This window comes from Mustela nigripes, chromosome 6, assembly GCF_022355385.1.
Source record: "Mustela nigripes isolate SB6536 chromosome 6, MUSNIG.SB6536, whole genome shotgun sequence".
In the NCBI taxonomy this organism is placed as follows: domain Eukaryota; kingdom Metazoa; phylum Chordata; class Mammalia; order Carnivora; family Mustelidae; genus Mustela; species Mustela nigripes.
The window spans coordinates 108,436,547-108,463,194 of NC_081562.1; the positions used below are offsets into that span (position 1 = coordinate 108,436,547).

Below are 26,648 nucleotides of genomic sequence, written 5' to 3' on the forward strand. Positions count from 1 at the left end.
ACGTGCACCGAAGGTGGTTCGTCTTGTAACCCTTGCTTTCTTTCCCCTTGTGTTCTCGTGTCCTGCAGTCACAGGAGTGAACAGGTCATGGCACGTCTAACAAAAAGGCGACAGGCGGATACAAAAGCCATCCAGCACCTCTGGGCAGCCATTGAGATTATACGGAACCAGAAGCAGATCGCCAACATTGACCGTATTACAAAGTAAGTACATTCAGGAAGAAATGTCCTCGTAAGGTTTCCTATAAGACTTTTTTGGGGGAAAGTGCCAAAATAACGTATTTTATTATGCTCATCAACACGTGACAAAATGGCACTTTTTGCCTTGTATGCTCTTGTCAGAAAAACAGAGACACAGATAGGCAGCTTGTGTTCAGATGTTTAATAAATACCAGTGTGTACGGTTTATCGTATCTTTTTAATAATTAAAGGTTTTTTATTAAAAAGGCTTTGCATTTGTTCCTCTGAGTATTCTTAAGGGAATAAAGCTAGATTCATCTCTTCATAAATGTTTGCATGATACTTTTTGGTAATTTAGATGGAATGTCTTTCTGCTTTGTACAGCTTCCTTAGATGCTGCCTATAAAAATAGGAAACAGGTGATTTATGAGCCCCTTTAATGAAATGCTTATTTTGTCCTTCTTAATAAGTAACACGTATTTTTGTCTCTGACCTGCATTCTGCTAAAGATCGTAAAGGCTGCTCACACGGGGCCGGACCGGAGGAGGGGGTTGCTGTGTGCAGCTCCGAGTCTGTATCGACCCTGTAGGCACTCAAGCTCCCCGTGTACCCCTCCTGCCCTGCAGGCTGACAGAAGGGAGATACGAAGCACTTAGGGACAGTAGGAGTAAAATAAGGAGCACATGATAAGTCACATTAACATGTTTTTATGGAAAGCAAGTAACGTGAGGATATGTTACAAATACAAGTCATAGTGAGGTCATACCGGCCTGAAAACATTTCTTCCAAACTTCAAGAACAAGAAGCTGTCAGTATTTTTCTGTGGCTGCAGTTTTCTTTAAAATAAGCCACGGTTTGTGTATATTAAACTTACTTGTGGAAGAATGTGGAGGTCAGATGCTGCTCGTTGGATTTCATGTTTAACTTAGGGTCACTGACCGAAACAGGGCAGTGTGTCTCCCGCTCCCAGCGCTGTGGAGCTCCCTGCCCAGGGCGCTCGCCGGTCCTCGCCGGGGCTGCGTGTGCACAGACGTCTGTCAGTGGGAGCCCACGCCCACGGGTATCCTGTCCCCTCTTCGTCAGCACAGGCTCAGCCACCGAGCCGGGCTTTTCTCCATGCCTGAGGGTCCGTAGATCTTAAGGTGGCAGGAAGAAATGTATTCACCCACCAGAAAATTAATGTCTTACCAGTGTTGTCTAGAGACGAAAAGGAATTAAGAAAACCAGAGGGTAAGTGTTGGCAGGAGTGACGGCCAGGATCTCTCCCTTCCCGAGTGCCGCTCCTGCCCGTTCTGGGCGCCCGCCACGGCGTCCATACGTGGTCCCAGCCTGCCTGTCCTCAGTTCCCCGCGTCGCCATCGGCCCCAGGAGGGGCTGTGTGCAGAGCCAGCTGGTCTGGGCCACGCTGGTGTCCTTGTCACTGGGCCGGAGCAGGTTGGGAGGAGTGCTCCCCCCACGATGGGCAGCCAGGAGTCTGGTCTGTATTCTGAACAGGTGAATTCTTCCCAAGTCTTTGGTTAACTTAGACCGAGACGCTCTGCTCCGTTATAGCCGAGCCTGAGCATCATCGTCATCGCATCGTTACACACGTGTGACGCTCCTGTTGGCGCAGCTGCAGTAGGGGAGGCACGTGTGCTCTCCAGGACCCCTTCTCTACCGCGCCTGGTGAGAATGAAGGCTCCGCGGCTTCCAGCACACCTGCCCTCTACCCTGTTGGGAAGCCTGGCAGACCCTGAACACGGCAGTCACTTCTGTGTGATGTTCAAGCTCTGCTTGGTTTGTTTCTCTCAAAAGTGCCTTTGAGGCTCCTTCAGGCTAGAGCTTCTCACTCATCCTCGTGGTGGTTTGCTTTGCACTTTATTGATTGAAGACGCGCGGTCGTCGGCTCTGGCTCGTGGCATCTGGCGGTGTATCTGTTCCTCTGCATTTCATGGGAGTGGATGTTGCCCTCGGGACTTGGGTGGGGCGAGATGCGGTCCCAGGTGCCCTGTCCTCGGACCGAGAGGCTGTGATGCGGGTTCCTGGTGTGGGCAGCTTGGTAGCCTCGATGTGTACCAGCCGTGCCAGTACTTCATTAAGGATTGCCGGATTGTGGTCATCTCAGTTCATCTTTCTGTCGTAAACTGGAATGCTTCTCTGAGGACCCAGATTTGCCGTCACGTGCTCTTGGGCAGTTCTCTGGTGTGTGCACATCCGAAGGTACAGTAACAGACCCTTTCCCTTTGTGCCAGTTTTTAAAAGAGCATCGTCTAACGGTAACCAGTTAGTTTCTTTAATGTCATTTGGAATTCAGGCATTTCAGTACTTTGGATATACATCTGTCCGTTTCTGACAAAATCCTGACTTACACTCTTCACCGTTGGAGCCTCTCCATGTGGACTCCTGAAGTGGGGTTCTGCTTTCTCACTCACGGGATTTTTCAGGCTCACCTCTGTTGCAGCCCACCCCAGACCTAGAACCTTTGATTTCTCCAAGGGGCTCTGGTTTCCGTCACACAGAAATTGAGTCTCAGAAGCTTGTCTGGCCCGCGCGTGCGCACGGCTTCGTCCTTCCTGGCGTTCTCCTGGGCAGAGAGCAGATACGGCGTCCGAGAAGAAAACACCTATGAACGCGCACTTTTATTTTTGTTGGAATTTGTAGCTACTGGATTTTCTCTAACTCTTCTACCAAAAATCTTTATTTCTTTCCTTACACAGTGAGGAGGTCAAGAATCGTAGTTACTCAGTTGTTGTGTCCAACATCACTGACCGAGCGGCTGGAGAGAAATGACACCAACGCTGTGACCCGTCCTGTGTTTCCTGGAAGTGGTGTAGGTGTCGTCCCGGTTCTCACACGGCCGGAGCGAGTCTAACCGGCCGAGGGGGGCGGGGGCCGTGGCCTGGCGCGGTCTTCTCGCGGCGAGCGGCGGTTCCCGCTGCGGTCGGTGTGTGTCCCGTGGTCCCAAGGAGCCCTTCTCTTGGGGCCCGGAGTGCATTCTCTGTCGATGTCTAGTTTACATTCCTTCCCCCAGTTTTACTGAGATACAGATGACGTACGATGTGGTGCTTATGCCGGGCATGGCATCGTGATTCTGTGCTTGTCCCCACTGCGAACCGACCGCTCGTTCTGTCCGGGCAGCTCTGTCCCCACACATTTTGTTTCCTGTGGTGAGAGCTTCGGGGCCTCATCTGTCAGCACCCGTCAGACACGCGTCCGTCGTTAGGAACAGGAGTCGGCGCGCGGAATCCGACGTGCCCGGGACGAATTTCTCTTCTAACTGAAAGTTTGTACCTTCCCCGTTTCTCCCGCCGCTGGTCGCCACCAACCTGTCCTGCGAGTCTGGGGCTCGGTCTTTGTAGCTGACACGTGAGAGAGGGTTCAAGGTAGGGTGCTGCCGTCTGACCGCCTCCGCTCAGCGCAGTGCCCTCGGGGGCGGTCACGCTGGCCCAGACGTGCGATTTCCTTTCTCACGGCTGGGTCTTCGCCGCGTGTGTGCCCCACGTCGTCCTCCCGCACGCCTCTGCCGACGGGCTGTGGCCGCGGTGGAGAGGGCTGCCCGCGCGGGGAGGGGCGTCGATGGCTTTCTCAAATAGCGATTTCACTTCTTCCGGGTAAACACCCAGAAGCGGGATTGCGGATCGTGTGGTCGTTCTGCTGTAGTGTTTCGAGTAGCCTCCACGCCGGCGTCCCAAGAGGCTGCACCGTCTGGGAGATCCGTGGTCAAGACTCGGTGGGACCTGATCTTCGGGTTCCCGCCGGTTCCTCACGGTGGTTGCAGCCTGGTGACTGCGTCAGTTTGGACAAAAGTCCTTAGCTCGACTGTTGTCTTTCTTCGGCGTGTTTGTGTTCTGTGAGCCGTCTGCGGGCCTCTTGTGGTCGCCACGTGCCCCAGGAAAGAGGCCTGTGCATTTTTCACCAGTTTCTGTTAAGTCTCTCCCTGGTTTTAGAGCAGAGTTTTGCTCAGTTCAGGAAGTATAGCTAGCAGAAACTTCTTTGGTGGGTTCTGTTATTTGGGGTGGAAAGTGCTTTCACCGGAGGAGTCAGTCTGAAGTCCAAATATATGTATGGCATTAAGTTTGGTTTTCAGTGACTGGTCAGGCTGTCCCTCTCATTTAAAGGTGTGTGTTTATAAACTGGCAGTTGATGATTATGTAAAATTCCATAGTCCTCGTCTGAGAGCTAAACAGACACAAATAAATTTTGGTATCTTAGTAAAAACATTTTACATTTTTAGACATTGAAGTATGGTTTGTGATGCTTAATCATCATAAAATTGAAACCAACAAGTCATTTTATCTTAAAAAATACAGGCGTCATTTGAGATTAAGGTAAGCACAGGCAAGATTTTATATAAAACAAATATTTATAACATTTTTATGTTTAAGATCATGATGTTAGCTCCTGTTTTACAGTTTTTAAGTCAAGGAACAAAGATTAAGAATCATAGGCAGGGACACCCGGGTGGCTCAGTTGGTGAAGCCTCTGCCTTCAGCTCAGGCCGTGCATGACCCCGGCGTCCTGGGCTCAAGCCCCACAGGGACCCTGCTCGGCGGGGAGCCTGCTTCCCTCTCTCCCTCCGCCCCTCCCCTTGCTTGTGCGCTCTCTCTCAAATGAGTAAAATCTTTAAAAAATATATTTATGACAGCAAAATCAGTAACAAATGAAATTTAAACTTTCAACCCCTAAGAGTTCCTGTATTATTCATTATGTCATTTACAGTCACCTGTATTTTAATATTCCATAAAATAAGTCCTATATGTCACTTCTGTTCCGTCTTAAACCCACACATAGTCACGTCTCACTAGGAGAACTATAAGGCAGCATTAGCGCTTCATGAAGTTTCTCAGTAGTAGTCACGGCAGAAGTGCCTTCTGTTGAAGCAGGTGTGGATTTTATGTTCACGTCTGCCAGTGTCACGGGCTAGTTTGTGCCGTTGCAAGAGGTCTGGCAGTTCTGTGCCAGCTGGACAGGGCGAGTGACCCTTTCTGTTTTCTTGCTGTCTCGGATCCCTGTGACCCTGTGTTTCTGGAGTGATGTGCTTGGCTCGTGTGATTAGGCTGACGTGGGGCCGGAGGACTCTTCCATTCCAGTCAGAGTTTCAGATCAGGGCATCCATTAATGACCTGTATCGCTTACTCTAGGGTCACACCCCGGGTATAACTGTGTCCTCCGACCTCTTGTGATATGTTTGCAGTGACCGCGTCCTCCTGGAGTGCTGCCCGTCACTACGGACAGGGGTACGCTCGCACTGGGAGCCGTCCGTGTGCAGCCGATGTCCCAGGTTCCAGGAGGCGCGCTCCATCTCTGTGCTGACTTGTCGAGAATCTACTCCGTGAAACACCTAGAACTGTGAAGTTACCATTTTGCTTTGTCTCTGGGTCATTTTCTTTCCTTTTTTGGCAGACAACACAAAAATAAAGAGTGCTTCCCAAATTTGTGTGTGCTGCTTACAAGGGGCCATGCCGACCTGTGTGTCATTTGGTCTTAGCGCGTGCGCTGTCCGAGCCCTCTGTGGATTCCACTCCCTTACGGGCTTTGCCGGAGAAGAGGGTTGGCCGCTGCCTGCTGCGTCTTTGGAAACAAGTTATTTTAAAAAACCAGCAGTTAAGATTATGCTGTGGATACAATCCCAAGAATTCTTCACAAAGTTACCAACTGTGGATCCATTTCAGTCTGTGATGATTTATTCTTTCCTACGATTCTTCCGAGGCGGCAGATTGGCAGACGCACTTCCCCCTGTTCACACTAACTTCACTGTACGTAACGGCAGCCTTGCCGGAGTAGCGGGTTCTGAACAACCGTAACAGCTGAGTTCACGTTTGACGTTGCTCTGCAGCTCTGCGAAGGAGACGTACGGACAAGGCACAGAGAAGCGTAACCATGGGAGTGAGCGAGTGTGATGGAGCAATAGGAGAGGTGTCACAGACGGCCTGGGGTTCCGCCCCCGTGTTGGTCTGTGCCGATGGATACACTCCCGGCCGCGGTCAAGGGGTTGCTGGACGTCAGGAAGCCGGGGAAGGCCTGCGCTAGTTGGGCCGGGGAGGGCGGGTGGGATTCTGGTCAGCGCAGAGGGCCTGAAGGGGTCTTCAGGAAGAAAACAGGGAGCCCCACGGGGAGGGCCTCCGAGGCTAACCCTGAGGTTTTTATCCTGGACCCAGAGGGCGATATTGAGTGCGTGTGGACTGTGGAAGTAGTGAGGTAAAGACCGTGCTTTTCACTCCCCCGGAGATGGAACAGGCCTCCTTGGGGTCTGGGGGGCTGCTCCTCCCTCGTCTGGCCGGAGTCCGAGCCCCCCTCGTTCCCTGTCCGCACCAGCAGCGTGGTCCTGTCTGGGCTTCCGGCCGCCCACATGTGCGGTCTCTGTTGTTCCCCATCAATGGTATCAGGTGTTTTTCCAGAACACCATCTTGTCAAATCTGCCTGACGGAGAGCTTTCTCTGTTGCTCACAAAGCCTGAATTCCCACCCGAGGTATTACTCGCTGAGCCTGCCACTTCCCACCCAGTGTGCTGTGTCCTGGGGCCCCCGAGGCGTGGCTGTCCTCACTCTGCCTGGGATGCTGAGCCCCGGACTCATCTGCCAGACAGACCCCTCTTGAAGGCACGTCCCGAGGAGGTCGTTCTAACCCCTTCAAGGGAATGTAAGCCTTACCCTTCTTTGGTATTTTCTAGATTATAGGTCTCGTTCTTTTTTTTTTTTTTTCTAAGATTTTATTTATATGTCAGAGAGAGGCTGAGAGAATGAACGTGAGCAGGGGAGTGACGGGGGAGAAGCGGGGTCTTTGCTGAGCGGGGCCGGTGCAGGACTGGCCTCAGGACCCCGAGATCCTGACCTGGGCCCAAGGTAGACGCTGGGCTGACTGAGTGACCCAGGCGTCCCTCCCTGTATTCTTTAAGACTCTGTTATTCCCATTGTGCACCAGCCCTGCACGGGGCGTCTGTGAGCGCTTCCTCGCAGGGACCCCGAGTGGCCTCCGTTCACACCTGGCAGCTCCCCGCTCCGACGTCCGTCTGACGACGCTGGTCTCTTTGGTCAGAGCACGCTCTTGTTTTGATTATTTTGTATTTTTCCTTCATTAGTAGGTAAAAATCTACCTTTTTTTTTTTTTTAGGAAGATATTTATTTATTTATTTATCTGACAGAGCGCAAAAGTCGGCAGAGAGGCAGGCAGGGGGTGGAGGGAAGCAGGCTCCCGGCTGAGCAGAGAGCCCGATGTGGGGCTCGATCCCACGACCTTGAGATCATGACCTGAGCCGAAGGCAGAGGCTTAACCCACTGAGTCACCCAGGCGCCCCAAAAATATACCCTTTTAAGATTCGACCCCTGCGTTCTGTCCTGTGAGGTACGTACCTGCACACGGTGATGTGTACGAAATGCACCCGCATGACTTGTTAGAGGCTCTCGTCCCTGAAACCATTTCTGCTTCCTTTGCGGATTGTGAGCACCTTGTGGTGAGGCGCGTATTCCTCTGGACCGTGTGAGGCGCCGCTGGGACGAGGAGGCAGGGGCTGGTTTCCCAATGGTGACACATACTCAGTGGATCCGTTGGCAGTTTCAGTCAGGCTCAGAACTGACGGCTGCGGCTAATCTGGACAAGCCCTGTGCTGTGTCTCGGTGAATTCTCCCAACTCCAGGAGGTCTGTGGTCATTCTCCTCATGTGGCTGAGGACGGTGGCCGTCCGGCGGGGGGGACCTTGCCTGAAGGTGCAGAGGTGGTCAGTGGCAGACGCAAACACCAGTGTTGATCTCTCTGATGCTGTGGTCCAGGCTCTGATCGTTCGCTCTTAACTTCTGGTGTTTGACAGACGTGTTTCCTTGCACGTGTTGGAGACTTTCATTCACTGTCCTGTACCTGTGCTTCCACATCACGTGCGACCGCCCCTTCGCACGCAGGTTACTCGTTCCTGGCTAAGTTTAGGAACAGCCTGTATCTTCAGAGTCTATTCCAAGTGTTCAAATACATTTCCTTGATGAAGGACCTATAAAGGTGTTCTTTAGCTGTTGAAGTTTTTGCTCAGTGAAATACTTTAAAAACTCTGTGTGCCCGTCTGTAAACACCTAGTGGTCGATCATCTGTGGTGAAACACGCCGTGTAACCGTTGTGAAGTCTAGTTCAGCGGCGTGAAATACATCCGCTGCGCGGTGCGGCTGTCCCCACTGTCCCATGACTCACGTTGGCATGTGAAACGGAGTCTCCGCACCCGCTGACCCCTGGATCCCCATCCCGTCCGCCCCCGGCACCCGCCGTTCGCTCCGCCTTTGTGACAAGTCTGAGTCCCTCTCAGAGGGGACTCGTGTCCTGTCTGTCTTCCAGCAGCGGCCATCTCACTCAGCACGATGTCCTCAAGGTTCGTCCCTGCTGTGGCCCTAGGGAGACTTCTGTCCTTCAGGATGGGGGTCACCCCGCAGCTTGTGACCCGCACGCCCAGCCGCGATCCTGGGCTTGCTCCTGTGCGCTTGCTGTTGGGGCTGACGCTGGTATGAGCCTGTATGGACAGAGCTCCGAGACCCTGCTTTCCGTCGTTCGGGGGTCAGAGGCAGAAGTGGGGTGGTTGGGGGGTCTTCGGTAATTCTGAGTTTTGTGGGAGACCCTCCATCCTGGCCTCCACACCGGTGGCCCCAGTTTGCTTTCCTGCCCACAGCGCACGGGGTTCCCCTTCCTCTGCCCCTCGCTGACACCTGTCATTTCCCGTCTGTCGGGGTCTAGCCGCCCGGACAGGTGTGAGGTGGCACCTGGTTGTGGCCTTGACGTGCGTTTCCCTGGAGGTGAGGGACGTCGAGCATCTTCTCACGGGCTTATCGGCCACTCTCCTATCTTTGGGGACGTGGCTGTTCAGCTGCTTTGCCTGTTTTTGGAGTCGGGTTGGCGGTTAGTATCAGAAGCTCTGCTTGTATTCTGGACATTAACCGGATAGTAACTGGACTTTATTCTGGATATTACCAGATGCACGATTTGCAGGTACTTTTCTGCTCTGTAGACAGCGTCTCCTGATGTGCAGCATTTCAGAAGTTCGGTGAAGTCCACTTTGTTTTTCCTTTGGTGGCCCGTGCCTCTGGTCACATCCAAGAAACCATTGTCAGACCCAGTGTCCCGAAGCTTCTGGCCTGCGTCTCTTCCAGCGTTTCATCGTTTGGGGCCTTACGTCGAGGTCTTTGATCCGTTTTGAATTAATCGGTGTGTGCGCTTGGGTCGGGGTCTGGCCGCCCCCGACTCCCGCCTGTGGACGGGCAGTTTTCCCAGCTGAGTCTGGTGAAGACGCTGTGGGCTCCCCGTTGAGGGGTCTCGGCGTCCTTGTCAGCAGTCCTTCCGCTGTCCCGTGAGGGTTTCTTTCTGGGCTGTCTGTCCACCTCCCCTCGTCTGTCTGTCTCTGTGCCAACAGCATGCGGTTTGCTTACTGCAGTTTTATGCGGTCGGTTTGGGAGGAGGAAGTGTGAGTCTTCCCGGTTCTTCTTCGGGGTCATTTTGGCTCTTTGGGTCCGTGGACAGTCCACGCAACTTTCGGGATGGGTTTTCTGCATCTGAAAGCCGTATTGTTGTGCTTCTGATGGGGAGGGCACTGGAGTGTGGATGGCGTTGGTCCCGTGACGTCGTAGCAGTAGGACGTCCTCCGGCCCACGCACGCGGGCGGGTTTCCATTTGTCCGTGTCTGGAGTTGTACAGGCTTCCCCCTCCGTGGTCACCTTTATTCCTACGTATTTTATTCTTTGAGTGATTTTAAATAATTGTTTTCATAGTTTCCTTTTGAAATGGCCCATTGTTCCTGTTAGAAATACGGCTGGTTGTATGACTTCACATCCTGCTACGCTGCTGAATTCGGCCATTAGTTACAGCTGCTTTTTGGTGGATTCTTTAGAGTTTTCTCCCTGCGAGATAATCATGTCTGCAGGCGTCATTTCATTCTTTGTCTCCAAGTGGGATGCTTCTGTCCTTTTGTCACGTCAGTGCTCCGTCGAGGAGGTGCAGCGGCGTGTTTCTAGGAGTGTTGGCAGTGGGCATCCTGGTCGCGTCCCGACCATAGAGCAGAAGCTCGCAGCCCGTAGAGCTGACCGTGGGGTCCGTGCGCTTGCTGGGTCTGACCCTTGCCGTGGGAGGCAGTTTCCTCCGGTACCCGCCGTGTTGAGTGTTCCGTGACGGGAGCATGATTCTGTCCGATGTGCTGCCCAGATGTGCTTGTCGCTCTGTCAGAGTGGCCTATCGCCCTTGGCTGGTGAAGCGTGTGTGCTGAGCCGCCCCTGCACCGGCCAGCGTTGTTAAAATGTCTTACTCTAAGTTGTGCAGTCGGAGAGCAGGACGCTTGGAAAAAAGAACGCTGCAGATTCATCACCTGTAATTTCTCTGTCCGGATTTGATTTCTTTCTGGTCATTTTTCCTCAGCGTTGTTTAGTGGTGACTGTTGTTGCATGGTCACCGTGAGTCACTACTGGCAATGGTTGTGCCGGTGCTGGGACCTTGGTCCTGCGGCTTGGGAGGGAGGAGGGGTGAGCATGGTGACAGGTGCCGTACGGTTATGTCGTGTTCATTCATTATTCGTCTTCAGACAACCGCAGGTGTTGGCGCTGCTGACTCTACCGACGTGCCCTTGGACACACAGAGAGTGGGGTGGTTAGGCCTTCCGCTGCGTGTCTCAGCCCTGCGTCCGTCGTCCGTCCAAGTCCTGCAAGGCTGCTGTTCCCGGGACACGTGTGGCGATGCCGACGCGAGCTGGGAGCTTGGAGGCAGTCGGCGCGGGAACCGCGGTCAGAGACACGCTCCGTGCGAGGCCTGGGCTGAGCGCCTCGGCGTGTCACCCCGTGCGCCTCCTCCCGGTGCGCCCACTGTCGGGACCCCCCGCGCTTTGTCCTTGTGCTGCTGCTTCGTTCCCGGATCACCGGGCGCGTGCGGGTTTCCGGTGTGTTCCGTCGTCTCCTCACAAGTGTCTCCCTGCTCAGAAGGATCGTTTCCCAATGGACACTCGGGCTGTCCGGGGCGTCCCTCTGCCGCAGACGGCCACCAGTGCGGACGGAGGGGTTGTTGGCATATGAGTCCGGGAAAGGGTTCGTCCCCGACTGCAGGATATGCGGGTACTGACTGGGCTGAGCTCTCGCGGGGACGCCTGTGTGGTAGCCGCACTCGGGGGTTGCACCCCCACGGGACCGCTGGTACCGGGGCTGCTCATTTGCACACATGTTGTCACTCGTGTCTTAGTTTATGTTTCTTTGCTCGTCAGTGAGGTCACACGGCTCATGGTGTTCTTACGTGGGTTGTTTTCAGTTTTGTGAGTCCGTGAACGCCTAGAACCCAAGACCGGGAAGGACCCTGGTGAGCGCTCGGTCACCGGCTGAGCGGTTCACCGGCTGAGCGGTGCGAGCCTGCAGGTGGCTGCCAGCCACGGAGCGCGTGACATGTCGGACGGACGTGCACGGGTTGCAGGGTCGGCCCTCGAGTAACCAGCCGCCTCCTCCAGGAAGTCCGTCCCGCAGTCCTTCCTTCTTTTCTTTTGGGAGTGGGATTGGGGGTTGCCGACGGGGAGAGAGAGAGTCGTAAGCACACTCCACACCCAGTGCGGAGCCCGATGCAGGGCTCAGTCTCTCACAGCCCTGAAGTCATGACCTGAGCCAAAGTCAAGAGTCGGACGCTTCAGTGACGTAGCCCCCAGGTGCCCCAGCAGCCTCCATCTTCATGAAGATACAAAAAGGTGTCATCACCCCCGGAGTTCCTCGTGCCCCTTGGTGGTCATTGCCGTGCCCCAGCCACAAACACTGATCTGCTTTTCACCGGGCTGACTAGCTTTGCTGGTTCCAGAGTTTTATGGAAGTGGAACTCTACAGTCCGTTCTTTTTTTTTCTTTTTTTAAAGATTTTATTTATTTGACAGAGAGAGATCACAAGTAGGCAGAGAGGCAGGCAGAGAGAGAGAGGAGGAAGCAGGCTCCCTGCTGAGCAGAGAGCAGATGTGGGGCCCGATCCCAGGACCCTGAGACCATGACCTGAGCCGAAAGCAGAGGCTGCACCCACTGAGCCACCCAGGCGCCCCCCTACAGTCCATTCTTCCCACGGTTGACATTTCCTGGTCCACATGGGTTGGGATTCACTTGCCGTGCATCTTGGCAGTGGGTGGACACACGGCCGTTTGAGAGGCCGTTCCCCTGCTGAAGGGCACCGGGGTGACTTCCATTTGGGGCTGTTAGGGTAGACGTTGCCTGTGCTCTCCTGTGTGGCCAGAGGCGGTGTGGATCTGGGCCCGAGCCGGAGTGTGGAGCTCCGGCCCCGGGGGCAGTCGCGCTGGCGAGCGCGTGAGGCCAAGGGACGGTGGGTGGCGGGCGGGTTCTCGGGTGTGCGCACATCGTCTTCGCGCACATGTGTCAGATGCATTTCGTGTGTTGTGTCAGAGCCCCGCTGGTTCCACGGGGATTTGGGGGACGGTTAGAAATGGTGTGAGCAGAGGGCGTCGTGCATCCGGTCCCTGTGGGAGAGGGAGGAGCGCGGGGGAGACACGGGAGGGTCAGGACGAGGAGCGGAGCCGGAGCGAAGCTGCCAGAGGACGCTCGTGCGGGAAGCCCCGCGGCTCGTCGGGAAGGAGTGTCACGGACTGGGCGGCCTCAGCGTGTGGTGTCCGTGGGGTTCTGCTGCTCAGGTCTCTCACAGTACGATCCCCAGACAGAGATCGGCTGCCGGCGCTGTCCTGTGTCGCAGAGCTCACGCTGGGGGGCAGAGTCTGGTCCTGGGTCGCGTGGTGAGGCTGAGGCCTGGGACGTGGTTTTAACGAAGCGGTGGTGGTTGGGTCGAAGGGCGAGCCAGAGGGCAGCTCGAGTCTTCCCCTGGACGGCGGCTCCCGCCGGGGCTGGCGCGGCCGGGGATGCTGCGAACGCCGTGTGGGGGAGGCCCAAGCGCCGTGGCCGAGCTCCGCGTGTGCCGCCCGGGGGGACGAGAGCGCATCGGCACGTGGGCCACAGGGAAGGTCTTTCTTCCAGGTGAGATGCGCCTGGTGTTTCTTAAGTTTCCTAACCGTGAAACCACTCGAGCTGTCACTTCACTGATTTTCATGAAAGTCGTGGCCCAAGGAACGTCGTGATTGATGGCTCGCTCGCGCGGTTTGGGGGAATGAAAGTGGAAACTTCGGTTTCCTGGAATGAAAAGCCTTTTAATGCCTTTAGAGTTAGTGGAAAGAGTTGTTTTCGAGGGGGAGGTTGTTAGTTAATCCCCCCAAACCTTCAGAGTGAATCTGTCAGAGAACACTGTCCATTATTTTAGCTCAGAAATGAAGGAAATTAAGACTCTGTAGTTATGGTCAAGCAGCGGGAATCAGGAGAGGAGGCGGACATGCCGGCACGTCGTCCTGTGCCTTTTCTCCGCCGAGCCGCGGTGGGGCCTGCGGTGCGGGAAGAGCTCCGTCGGCCGCCAAGCCCGCGGGCGGACGTGGAGGGGCCGGTGCCCAGGCCTCGGCCTGCCAAGCGAGCAGATGCCCGCCTCGGGCATGTCTCCCGCGGCTGTGCCCCGGGGTCTGTGCGAGGAAGAACTGGGGCTCTGCGTGGCCCCGGCGTCCTCTAGTTCCGTGCTGTTCCCCGGACGCCGGGCCAGCGAGGCTGTGTGACATCGCGTCCCCCAGGAACTCCCCACCGCGGACACGGTCGGACACCTCGGCCCCTCTTGGTGGGTGGACTGTCCCTCAGCAGCGACCGTGCTCAGACTTCCCCGGTGGGAGACGCCCGAGAGTGCCGGCCGCGCCTTCCCCGGGTTCGCGCTGCTGCAGGCTGCGACCCGCGGGATCCAGGTCGCCCAGGGCACACTCAGGTTTGTTCAGTTTCATTCCAGAGAAAGGCCCCTGGATGCTGCGACTCTGTGGAGCTGCTCGGCGTGTCTGCTTCCGGCCAAGGACGCATCAGGGCTTGGTGGCGGCTCAGAGTGAGCCACAGCCCGGGCGGGATGCCGGGGCTTTCCCGGGTGTGGCATCTGCAGCGCTGTGGTGCGCTCGCTGGTACCGAGGCATTATTAGAAGGACTAAAGGTAGAGAACCGCTTAGGAAATTATCACTTGTGAGATTTCTTTGAAAGAACGTTCGGTAGGTCGCGGCTTCTTACCACTCAGCTGCATTTGTGTTTTTGTCTCGGGACTCGCACGGTTGGGTCGGGGGACGCGCCGCGCTGGGCCCTGCCGCTGCTGGGTGCCGAGGCAGGGCAGCAGCTGGGAGTCATGCCCTGGAGGAGACCTTCGGGGCAGACTCCAGGAAGGGGAGTGGGCAGGATGGGGGCGAGTAGGACTCACTGACCCAGCCCAGAGAAGCGGGGTAGGACATTTAAGTATCAGACATTTACGTACTGCGTCGTGGTTAGTGCTACGTCGGGCCACTGCCCGTGCAAACCCGGCTCTCGCTCCGCCTCCTCGTTTGCTGAAGACGCGTCCCTGTGGTGGGTCAGCAGCACGTGAGACGGCGGAGGCCTGGCGCGACCTTACCCCGCTTTACTGCCGTAGGGGTTTGCACACGGAGTAACGCTGCCTGATCGGCTGAGGAAGGAGCCCTGGGCTGGGGTCCTTGGTGGTCGTGAAGGTCAGCTCTGCAGACTCCAAGTAACTGACTCCGGACACGCGGGTCTGCGGCGGGTCCGAGGGACGGACGCGGCTGGCTCGTGAGGAAGCGGGCGCGGCCCCGCCTCCCTCGGCACTCGGACTTCTTTCTGTCTTTCCAGAAGAGGAGGTGAGAATGTTCGTGTCTCGGCCTTCCCTGACGAGCGCGTTTGCGGACTTTCGCCGGCATCCTAGTGATCTCTGTCTCCGTGAGCACTGCCCCCAGCCTCGCGCTGCTGGCTGAGCTCCGGCTGTGCCGCGCTGACCCCACCCCGGAGGACGTCGTGACCTGTCGTGCTTCCCGCATCATGCTGCTGACTCCTTGGTTCCTCCTCACCTTTTCTCTTGGGCTCTGCAGTCCTGATTTGGGTGTTTAAGCTGTCTTTCCCGCATTTCCTCCGTCACAGAGGAAGAACGCTTCCGGCTCATTCTTTTGCAACGTATCCGGAATCTACGATGCGCATTTGGGTTGTTTTTATCCTGATTGCCGTTTAGTTATTCTACTGTCGCTGGTGAACATTGTTACATTTTCCTGCTGAGATCTTTGTGTGGTGGGACCCGTTTCCAGATATTCTGATCTTTTGTACTGTTCTTTCACTTGAGTGTTTCTGTCCAGCCTGGTTGTTGTGAATCGCTGGCGCTGTCCGCAGTGATAAGATCCAGTGCTGACCTCGCGCTGACCCTGCTCCAGTGCAGGGTTTGCTGACACTCTCCGTGGGCAGAGCGAGTCCATACTCATTCCTCTTCCTTCTTAGAATATTGTTTATGATAACATGTTTCAACTCCGGATGCTTTTTAAGCTCATAAAATCCTATATTGAGACGTCCTGAATTTGGTCCCTGGACAGAAAAAAGAACAGTAGGAACACGCGTGACCCGGAATAAGGTCTGTGGCTTAAAGTGCCAGTGGGCTGGGGCCGGCGCGGCAGTCAGTCAAGTGGCCACCACCTGTCACTTGGGTCAACATCTCAGGGTCCTGAGATCATGACCTGAGCCAAAGGCAGATGCCCAATGACGGAGCCACCCAGGTGGCCCTAGAATTAGTTTAAAATAAAAAATCTAAAAGATGAAGTTGAAATTCTCTGTTACTCATTTATATATCCAGCAGTCATCTCTTGAATGCCACTTTTATACAAAGCAGTAGCTAGAATAGTTTGTTAGGTGCCTGTATGGCTCTGTCAGTTAAGTGTCCCACTTGATTTTTGGCTCGGGACTTGATCTCAGGGTTGTAGGAGCCTCAGGGTCCTGGGATCGAGCCCCACTTCTGGCTCTGTGCTCAGTGGGTCGTCTGCTTCTCTGCTTCCTCCCCCACTCATGCTCTCGACCTCTCTCTCTTTAAAGATTGATGTATTTATTTAAACCAAGTGAGCCACCCAGGTGTCCCTAGCCAAAGCTCCCCTTTTTGTTTTTTTCTTTGTCAAAGGTTTTATTTATTTATTAGAGACAGAGCGCAAGTAGGGAGAGGGGCAGAGGCTCCCCACGGAGCAGGGAGCCTGATGCGGGGCTCCACCCCGGGTCCCCTGGGATCATGACCTGAGCCACCCAGGGGCTCTAACAAAGCTTTTTTGTTGTTGTTGTTTTTGTTTTTGTTTTTTAAAGATTTTATTTATTTATCAGAGAGAGAGAGAGCGAGCACAGGCAGACAGAATGGCAGGCAGAGGCAGAGGGAGAAGCAGGCTCCCTGCCGAGCAAGGAGCCCGATGTGGGACTCGATGCCAGGACGCTGGGATCATGACCTGAGCCGAAGGCTTAACCAACTGAGCTACCCAGGCGTCCCTCTAACAAAGCTTTTAAATGCATATGGATCACTTACTCTTTAGTCTAAATTGCCTAAACCGGAACTTCTCATTCAGAAAACAAAAACCCTTAGCATAATCCTCTCTTGTTCAATCTGTGTTGATGCCAATGGTGGGTGTTCATCTGGAGTCATTCTCCGTGGTGTACACGGACCACTATGTCTTTACCCATTCGTCTGCTGAAGGGCATCTCGGCTCCGTCTGCACTTGTGGACCTGCTCCTGGGAAAGCTCAGTGGGAAGAAGTCAGAGAGGGAGACAAAGCATGAAGGACGGTGGACTCCGGGAACTAAACTGAGGGTTTCAGGGGGGCGTGGGGCTGGGGTGACACGGTGATGGGCACTATGATGGGAGGAGCCCTGGGTGTTGTACTCAACTAATGAATCCTTGAACACTACGTCAAAAACCGAGGAAGTAGTGTGTGTTGGCTATTGAGTTTAATAAAAAGAAAGAAAACACACTTTTTGTGGTGGAGCTGTGACGGTTCTTGTGTACTAGGGAGAGCTGGTCCCTCATCTGTGCGCGCTGCGGGTCATCCTGTCCCCAGAAAGGGGCCTCCTGCGTCTGCCCCATGGCCTTCTGCCTGTGCGCTGTGTGGAAGCCCTCCGTCCGCAAGCGTGGCTCTTTGCCTTCCGCTGCCCCTACCTCACACTGCCAGGAAAGAGAAACCAGCTCTTCTGTGTCTGCTGTGTGCTGTACAGCTGTCTCCTGCCTGCTGCGTGTCACCAGGGTCAAGTCCTTCCAAGAACAGTGCGCTGTGATGCCTCATGAAATAAAACAGCAAACTGGGACTGGAAAGAAATTTCCTTAAGAAGACGTCGCTACCAGTGTCTTGCAGCGGCATTGTAGTGATTGTGCTTCTAGTTGGTGTAACAGGCCCCTCAGCAGGTGTCGGGCGTAATGGTGAACCACTGCGGGAGCCCTCTGCAAAGTCTGAGACGGGGGTACCCACACGACCACTGGGCAGGGCGGTGCTGTGGGCCCCCGTGAGAGGTTGGCACGGTTTCTCGGTAGATAACTAGAAACCGCCAGCCAGAAAATAATATATAAAATAAAATCCTTTCTTCAAAAGAAACAAAAAAATATGCAGTAACTAGGGAAAAAATATCACAAAAAGCATGTGAGAATTTTAGGGAGAAAAACTATAAAACTGTTAAAAGCGTAGAAGATACAAATGAACAGATGCACCAACTTAATCAGAGGAAAGACGTACTGTTGTAATGGTTTTTATTCTCAAATTAAAATTTCAGTGTTTTTCATGGATCTTGGCAAACTGGTTTTAAAGTTATTTCGGATGAATAGATGAGCAAGAAGAGTGTGAGGCTAGGGACGGGCTGCCCGCGGCGGCACGCCGGTGTGGAGGGCGGCTCACGTTGCTGCCGGGGACGACGGAGCGGCCGCCGTCTGCAGCAGGCGGGGGCGCGGTGGGGCCCTGCACGCCGCGGCTGCTCGCTGAGCTGCCCGGCTCTCCTTGGAAGGAGCCTCTCTTGATCGCTCCCGGATCTACCACGAGATCTTACGCAAGTGCCGACGGGAGCCTAGAATGGTTTTGGGAAACTCCCATTTTATACTGTGATTTTATTTACCAGCTTCTTTCTCCTTTTTCTGTTTAAATTGAGGTGTGATTTACAAGTGACGTAGTAGCTTCAGGTACTCGACATGATTCAGGATCTGTCTACACAGCTGACTCTTGAACAGTTTGAACTACGAGGATCCACTTACAAGCGAGTTTTTGTTTTAAAGCTGGGACAGAGCTGGAAATGCATTTCCTCCTAAGAGTCACGGTCGCGCTCTCCTGACTTACCGAAGAAGATGACAGTGCGCAGTCCACGGAACATGCGACATGTGTGTGAATTGACTGTTCATGTTATCAGTTAGGCTTCTGGCCAATGATGGGCTGTTAGTAGTTAAATTTGGGCAAGTCCGGAATTCTAGGTGGGTTTTCAGCTGTGCTGGGGTCGGCCCCTTACCCTCCTGTGTTCAGGCTGGACGGTCCTGTGGGCCCATCTAGTGCGTTCATCACCGGGCATGGTTAGAAGAAACATTTTCTTCTTGTGATGAGGAGTTTCAAGATCTACTCTCTTGGCAACTTTTGAATCCACAATACAGTATTGTTAACCATAAGCACCTGCTGTGCATTCTACCCCCATGACCTTTACTTTGTGGCTGGCAGTGGACACCTTGACCCATTTCATCCCCCACCGCCGCTCCCCACCTCTGGCCACCGCCAGTCTGTTCTGTGTCTGTGAGCTTGGTGTGTGTGTGTGTGTGTGTGTGTGTGTGTGTGTGTGTGTGTATTTTCAGAATCCATTTATCCATGTTGTCACAAATGGCAACATTTCGTTCATTTCTGTGGCTGAATAACACTCCTGCGGGAGTGTAGGTGTGTGTGCATGGTGGTGGGTGTGGTTCGGACATGCCTTCCCTGATGACGACCGGTGTTCAGCATCTGTTTGCGTACCTGCTGGCCATCTTTTGTCATCTTTGGAAGTGTTGGTTCAGATCTTTCGCCAATTTTTTAAAAAGATTTTATTTATTTGAGAGAGAGTGAAAGATCCCAGAGGGAGAGGGAGAAGCAGACTCCCGTGGAGCAGGGAGCCCGACGTGGGAGTCAGTCCCGGGACCCTGAGACCAGGACCTGAGCTGAAGGCAGACGCTTCATGGGCTGGGCGAGGGGTGCCTGGCTCTTTGTTGTTGAGTTGTATGTTCTTTCTGTGTGTTTGATGCTAACCCCGTACCCTGATTTTTCAAACATAGTGTCTTAGAACTTACATTATCTTAACATCTGCAACATTGCTTCATTTTTTAATGGTTACACAGTAACTCCCGGTATGACTGTGCTATAATTGGACCAGTCCCCTAAGATTGGTGTTTACTTCTTTCTGCTCTTGATGCCCCAATACTAACGTGGATTTCCTGTCTGCGTCCATATTATTTCATACCTGTCTGTCTGTAGGACGAGTTTCCAGACGGGGAGCTGCTGCACACGTTTCGGTGCTCGCGACATGTTTGCCCTGCGGGGAGGTGGTCGTTCGGTGCCCCCGTGAGGCACTGCGCAGCAAGCTTGCGTGTCGATGCAGTGTCCTCGTGAGCTCAGCAGATACAAAATCTTGGGGTTTCTCTTAGTACTTGGGATTTTAAAAAATTTTTAGAGTACGTAGAACTTCAGTTAGATATATTACAAACACATTTCCCAGGTTAGCATTTGTGATTTTGACTTTGCTTATCCTGTTTGGATTTTTTTTGTTTTTGTTGTTGTTGTTGTTGTTGTTGTTGTGTAGAAATTGCTGATTTTATGTAAATTTTCCAGTGTTTTCTTAAATCACTCTGGTTTTGTTTCCGATTTGGGAGGTTTTCTCACACCATGATTTCTCTCCCATGTTTTTCTTCTAGTGATTGTGTGGTTTTCTTTTTAATATTTGAATCTGACCAATTCAGAATTTACTGATGGGCACAGACTAAGGTAGGGCTTTGTCTTTATTCTTTTTTCAAGACTGTGAGGCCCTTCTCCTAATGTCGTGTGCCGATTGATCTTTTCCCTGCTAATTTGAAATGGCGCTTTGATCACAATCACAGTGTGTGTTCGCGTCCCTCTCTGGAGTGTGTGCTTGTTCCGCGCACAGGTTCCATTGCTTCCGCTCTGTAATGTCTTAACACCGATGTTACCCTGAGAGAATTTTCCTGGGAAGTTCTTTTTAAATTCTCTGTAGAACTTTAATATTAACTTGACCACTTTGTGGTGACACTTTACTAAATTATCTTAGGGGCAATTCAGATTTTGTCGTCTTCCATTCCCGTATCAGGAATGTCAGGTTTCAGGATTTTTTTCATACAGATCTTGCCATTTCTTCTATTTATCACTGTCTATTACGCTCTTTCTTATAGCTGTTGTAAGTAATTGGGGTCTTATTTTAATCTTCTAACTGTATTTTTGGTTTGTATATATAAGTGCTATTCATTTTGATGTATTCATTTGTAGCCACACAAATAATTGTCTATTTATTTTATTTAAAATAGTATGTCAGCTGATTTTCTTGGGTTTTCTACATATGTAATCTGCAGATAATGATCATTTTAAATCTTTACCAACTTTTACACTATTTCTTTATTCCAGCGATGCTGGTTATTACCTTTGGCAGAGGGTTAAAGTCATCTTTAATATTTCGGATTGAAATAAGGAAGTCTTTACTCATTCCATGTTGTCAGAGGCCGGAGGTCGGATTTTACTAAATGCCTTTTTAATACGTATAGAAATCTTCATGGTTTCTCGTTTTTGATCTATCAGTGGGATGAATTGTACTCCTAGATTTCTTCATAATAATAAATCTTTGCAAAATCCTGGAATTAAACACTTAGTTATGGTATATTCCTTTGATTTTTTTGACTGTATTAGAATGTTAACATCTGTCTTATATTTATACTTAATATTATTTTGTCATTTGAAATATTTAAGGTTTTTATAGTGTTCCTGTGGAACACTGGCTTTTCTGTGCCATTTTTGTAGGGGTTTGTTACCATTATTAGGCTAGATTCCTTGCTTTCCTTCTTTATTATGTACCAGAAAAGTTTAAGCCACATTGGAGTTATGTGGCCATTAAGAGTTTGATCGAATTCCCTTGTGAATATGTCCCTACCTGGAGTTTTTCTAAGAAAGCTCTTTGCCAACTTCTTCTATTGATTTATTTTGAAATTTTTCATTTCACATATTCTGTTTTTTTCTGTGGTCAAGCTTTGGTCATTTATATTTTCCTAGAAAATGATAGTGTTTGTTTATTTTCTATTTTTGTACAGAAATGAGCAAAGTAGTTGCTTATAATTTTAATTTCTTTATTGCATTTGGCCGTGGCTCTTTAGGCATTTCTTCATTTATATGCTTTTGTGCTTTGTTAATCTCACTGTTAATTTGAGAAGCTGGTGATGTTTCTGTTTTTCCCTTGAGGGACTCTTAAACTAATACTGGTTTTCACTTTTTATTTTTTAACTGGCTATGCTTTAGCTTTTTAGTTCCTGTGCTGAGATTTTTTTTTTTTTTTTGCAATCTTTAGATAACGTTTTTAATTCACTAGTTTATGATAGTTTTCCAGTTTTGTTACTAATACCGGGTTTGCTTTCACTGCGAGGAGTGTCTGTACTTTGGGAATCTAAAGTAAAGTTGTCTGGGGGGGACACCTGGGCTCCCGCGATGGAGCATCGACTCTTAGCTCAGCTCAGGTCATGGCCTCGGGGCCGTGAGATCGAGCCCCGTGTTGGGTTCCGCGCTGCACAGACTCCGCCTGAGATTACGCCTCCTCCCCCCTCTGCTCCTCCCCTGCACACACACACACTCTCTCAAGTACGTAATTTAAATAAGGTTTTCGTGTCCAGTTTTATGCTCAACTGTAATGAATTTTCCTTGGACCTGTTGAAGGTCTGAACAAATTTAACTACATTTGTCTTGTTAATGAGCTCTTCGGTGAACACCTCGTTCTGTCCGCTGGATGTTTTTTGTGGACGGAGAGCAGTAAAGTTTCTTAACTCTCTATTCCTGTCAGTGTTTCTTTTATTTCTTCCAGTCTTCGCTTTCTAACAACCTGTGCCCTGTGTGTCTTCATTTTTTGTTATTTTTTAAGATTTTATTTCTTTATCTAAGAGAGATTATGAGAGGAGAAGGTCAGAGGGAGAAGCGGACACGCCATGGAGCCGGGAGCCCGACGTGGGACTCGGTCCCGAGACTCTGGGGTCACGACCTGTGCCAAAGGCCGTCAATCAACCCACTGCGCCACCCAGGCACCCTAGTGTCTTTCTTTAAAAAACAGTTCTCGCCTTGGATTCCATGTCCTGTCGGCTGCCGTGCTGGTCCCTGCGTCTGGATTGCATTTCTGCAACGTGCCTGCTTGTTCTGTCGCGTTGGAAGTCTGTCCTGTAGTCTGTGTGTTTTCACTGTTGTGATCCGGTCTGTCTTTTTTGTACTGTGGAGTTTAGCCAGTGTTTGTTTATTAAACAAAGTTGGTTTTGGTCCTGTCGTTGTATGTAATATGCTTTCTGTTTCTTTTGGGGTTATTTTGGTGTTTGTTTTTTTTTTAAGATTTTATTCATTTATTTGACAGGCAGAGATCACAAGCAGGCAGAGAGGCAGGCAGAGAGAGAGGAGGAAACAGGCTCCCCGCTGAGCAGAGAGCCCGATGCGGGACTCGATCCCAGGACCCTGGGATCATGACCTGAGCCGAAGGCAGAGGCTTAACCCACTGAGCCACCCAGGTGTCCCTCTTTTGGTGTTTTTATGTTTCACTACATAATGTGTTTTTTTAAAAGAGTTTTTTCAGATAATTTAGAGCATTTGTACTTTTGTTCTGAGGGTGAGCGTCCTAAATGTAGACGGACTACTTCATTCCTGAGGTCTTTTCTGTTGGCTTTCCCCCGTGAATGGTGAGGATGTTTGGACCCGTTCACCTTGGCCCACATCCCTGTCCCGAGGCCCACGCTGGACTGGATGATACCCACAAGCCCTGACTTTCTATGGGAGAACCGAGCCCCACCAGTGACCCGCCTTTTCCCCTCAGGCTGTCCGTCAGCATCCTGGTGTCTCCCTGGGCCCTGTCGACTCTGCTCACAGGTCGCTGGTCAAGGCCGCGGGATGCTCCCCTTGGTCCCCTGCTCTCCTCGTGAGCCCTCGGGCTGCCTGCGTTGACAGTTGGAGCCCGTGATCTCATCCACAGAGAGCAGTGGCCTGCCCCGCACGGATGTCCGTCAGTCCTCCGCTGGGATTCACTGTTTGTTGAAATGTGTCCTTTGAATTTGGAAGGTGGTTCCATGAGGAGTACTTGCGTTCGTGAAGTGATTTGTCACGAAGGCTTTGATACCGAAATGACAGACGGACCTTGTGGGCCTCGCCCCCACAGCTTGGACACGCACGGCTGTCTGGGGAGTGGCGGCTGGCCCGACGCCCCTCCTGTGCCTTGTGTCTGCGTGTCCAGGAGCCTCCCGGTAGAGATGGACGGGGTTGGGGGAGAACGCACACTCGCGGACGTGACCCTGTCCTTCCTTCCGAGACCACCTGCGAAGCAGATACACCCTCACGGTAACGGGAGTTCCTGGAGCTGGCGAGCGCGACGGAGCCTGCGGTGGCCGTCTCTGTGCTCCAGAGTGCGTCTGAAATACGTTTTTTAGAATTGAATAAAATGCCATGTAACTGTAAATCAGGGATTCTGGTTAGTGATCCAATCCAAAGTATATTTCCTGGAAAATCACATTTTTGTCTTACTGACCCCAACATACATTCTTATTTCTTTCCATGTTGGCAACCGCTCCTGTGATTCTTACACATTCTTTAGTGTCATGTCCTGAGTTTTGAGTTAGAGTATTTTATATTCTGAAGTCTTGTAGCTAGAGATGATAAAATTCTGAATTCAGACTTTGCAGAGCAAAAGTTAGTGACAGTCGCTGTGGAGGCCAGAGCTACGTGGGATGTTAGACTAAAATATGCAAAGTGATTTCTGTGTGCCGGTTAAGGACTATTTTGAACAATTACTCCTCTAAATACACAAATAGGATTGAGGTTTAAAATAGCATGATAATTAGAAGACTTTTAAATGTCCAAGATTTTGTTTCTTCTGTAGGGCCCTCAGAAGCACAACTTGTGACAAAGGAGAAATAAATCACCCTAATTATTTGTTTATTTCCGAGTCCTAAGGGGTTTTTCATTTGTTTTCCCTCTGCACTCAGGTACATGTCTCGAGTCCACGGTATGCACCCAAAAGAGACCACGCGTCAGCTGAGCCTGGCTGTGAAAGACGGTCTCATTGTCGAAACCTTAACAGTGGGCTGCAAAGGCTCAAAAGCTGGTATTGAGCAGGAAGGATACTGGTTGCCAGGAGATGAGATCGTAAGTACACTTTATTGCATAAATTGGGAGATGTTGACTTGACATCTTGGAACATTATTTAACTACAACCCATAGTAATTCATTTTTAGAAGTTTCGTAGTGTTTTCCTTCAGTATTTCTTATGAACAGGAAAGGCCTACATTGGCAGGACGGATAATTTCCTCCCTCGTTACGAGGAAACTTACTTCTACAAAGGGTCTCCTTTCTCTGTCCAGTTTCCCTGGAATCTGAAAAATAAAACAGAGTCCCCTTTTACTGTACGCATGCAGCAGTCTTCCTGTGTTCTCCAGGAAACATGAGTGCGGACTGTTTCATGCAGGCTGGTGTCGATGCCGTGTAGACAGAGTGAACAGGAAGTTGTCCTCCTGGGCTGGTGGCATCTGCGCCCAGGGGCACCTGTCAGTGGGACTTGTGCCGGAGCTACAGCTCCTTGGGCAGTGTCCTCACGGACTGTGACCATAACCGGTTTGCTGGCGCTCCAGCAGGAATCAGGAAAGACAAAGCTCATTTTCTTTATATTTTGCCTAGTTCTTACTTTGACTCCCCTTCTGAGTGAGGACATTTCAGTCTTTTCTTTTACTTGGAGCCTCAGGCACATAGAGAAGTGCATTTGTTTCTTATGTAAACATTGGTTTCATGTGTAATACTTTTATATTTCTACCTTTACTGGCCTATGATATTTCTTTTTTATTTTATTTTATTTTATTTTATTTTATTTGTTTGGCAGAAAGAGATCACAAGTAGGCAGAGAGGCAGGCAGAGAGAGAGGAGGAAGCAGGCTCCCCGCTGAGCAGAGAGCCCGATGCGGGACTCGATCCCAGGACCCTGAGATCACGACCTGAGCCGAAGGCAGAGGCTTTAACCCACTGAGCCACCGAGGCGCCCCTGGCCTATGATATTTCTAATACCTTGATTAGAAAAGTCTTAATTTTTGCTAAGGCACATCATGTAAAGATGATAGGTTTCAAATATAATAGATACTTTTTCAAAGTTTCTAAAAGGAATCGATTTAGTAGGTAGGTGTTTAGAGAGTGTTCATCGTGACTTCTCCAATACCATAAAAATGACACAAAATCGTAAAGTTGGTTCTTTGTGGGAACTTTCCCCAGGAACTGTGAACTGTATTTTCCTCTCCGGGTCCGCAGCAGATGTGGTCCCGTTTGTGCGTGCTGTCCAGTCCCAGAGCAGCAGACAGACCACAGGTTTTTTGGGGGCAGCTGGTCTGAATGTTAGAGAAGCTGTTCACTTCTAACACTGTGTGTGTCAGTTTAATCTCTGCCTTCCAAGTTTTAGGAAAGAAAATTTGCACTTTCCACAAATAGGAAATGTGGAAGAAAACAGTGTTTACTTTCATTGGTATCATTTGATCTGTGCACTTGAAGTGCTCTTGAAAACTTAAGCAAGAATGTTTCTATCATAATAATTTCTTTGTCCACATCCTCTCAGAATAGTAGAGCTTTGTTGCCAGTAAAGAAACTTTGGGAAGCAAGTCCCAATAATTACAACGTGAGGTGATCTCACCCTGTCCCCACCAGATGCTGATAAGCTTATTATATACTGAAGATAACCAAGTAACAGAAAATGTCTAATCCCAGACACTTGGAAAACCTGTAGTATAGAAATTTCTGAGGTCTCCATAGAATCAACCAAGAGTAAGTGCAGCTTAATGGGCAGGACTTAGCCGGTGTACCACACATACACTTTCCAGGCAGGAGATTTCACTTCTGCGTCTAGGGTTGTGCCTCCCAGTGAGCGTCCTCCCCTTCACGTGGGAGTTCGGCTCCCACCGAGCAGCTCATGGGCTGTCCCGCGTTCACGGCCGCCTTCGACTCTGCATTCTGTGTTGGACATATTTATAGTGTCAACCCTTTTTTCTTTTTTCAAGATGAAAATTTCAAACCACCAGTGTGCAGGTTCTATTAATTCTGGTTGGTTCTTAACAGACATTTCCTATACGAAGTCTGCATGTTTCAGGTGCAGCTGGGGTTGTGAAAATTGTGCCTCGTTTATAAAATAAGCAGGTACTGAACATGCAGAGGCAGTGTAGGGCAGCGGAAGGTCAGGTCTTACCCGTGAGCACGGAGGGTGCCCGTCCCAGGCCAGGTGTTTATTTTGCTGTGCGACCTTGAGGAAGTTTCTTCACCTCTGACCCTCATTCTTCCCCTAAAATATGAGCACATGAATATGTGTTTCGTTGGATTATTGTAAGGTTTAAGTGAGGTTACCTATATAGAGCGTATAACCATGTACTCAAAGCAAGTTTTGGCCAGCAAATAAGTGTGCTTAAGAAACGTC

The 26,648-nt window shown here is 51.2% G+C and overlaps 1 protein-coding gene across 8 annotated transcripts in view; it reads left to right on the forward strand.

Annotated features, from left to right (window-relative positions):
- The window catches only part of ZMYND11 (zinc finger MYND-type containing 11), a 112,479-nt gene that overhangs the window by 47,536 nt on the left and 38,295 nt on the right, over window positions 1-26,648 (forward strand). For all 8 annotated transcript variants that reach the window (XM_059403965.1, XM_059403966.1, XM_059403963.1 and 5 more), the window contains exons 2-3: window positions 69-203; window positions 24,194-24,353. In XM_059403965.1, the coding sequence (XP_059259948.1) occupies window positions 88-203; window positions 24,194-24,353 (276 nt within the window). In that variant the 5' untranslated portion in view covers window positions 69-87. The remainder of the gene's footprint in view (window positions 1-68; window positions 204-24,193; window positions 24,354-26,648) is intronic.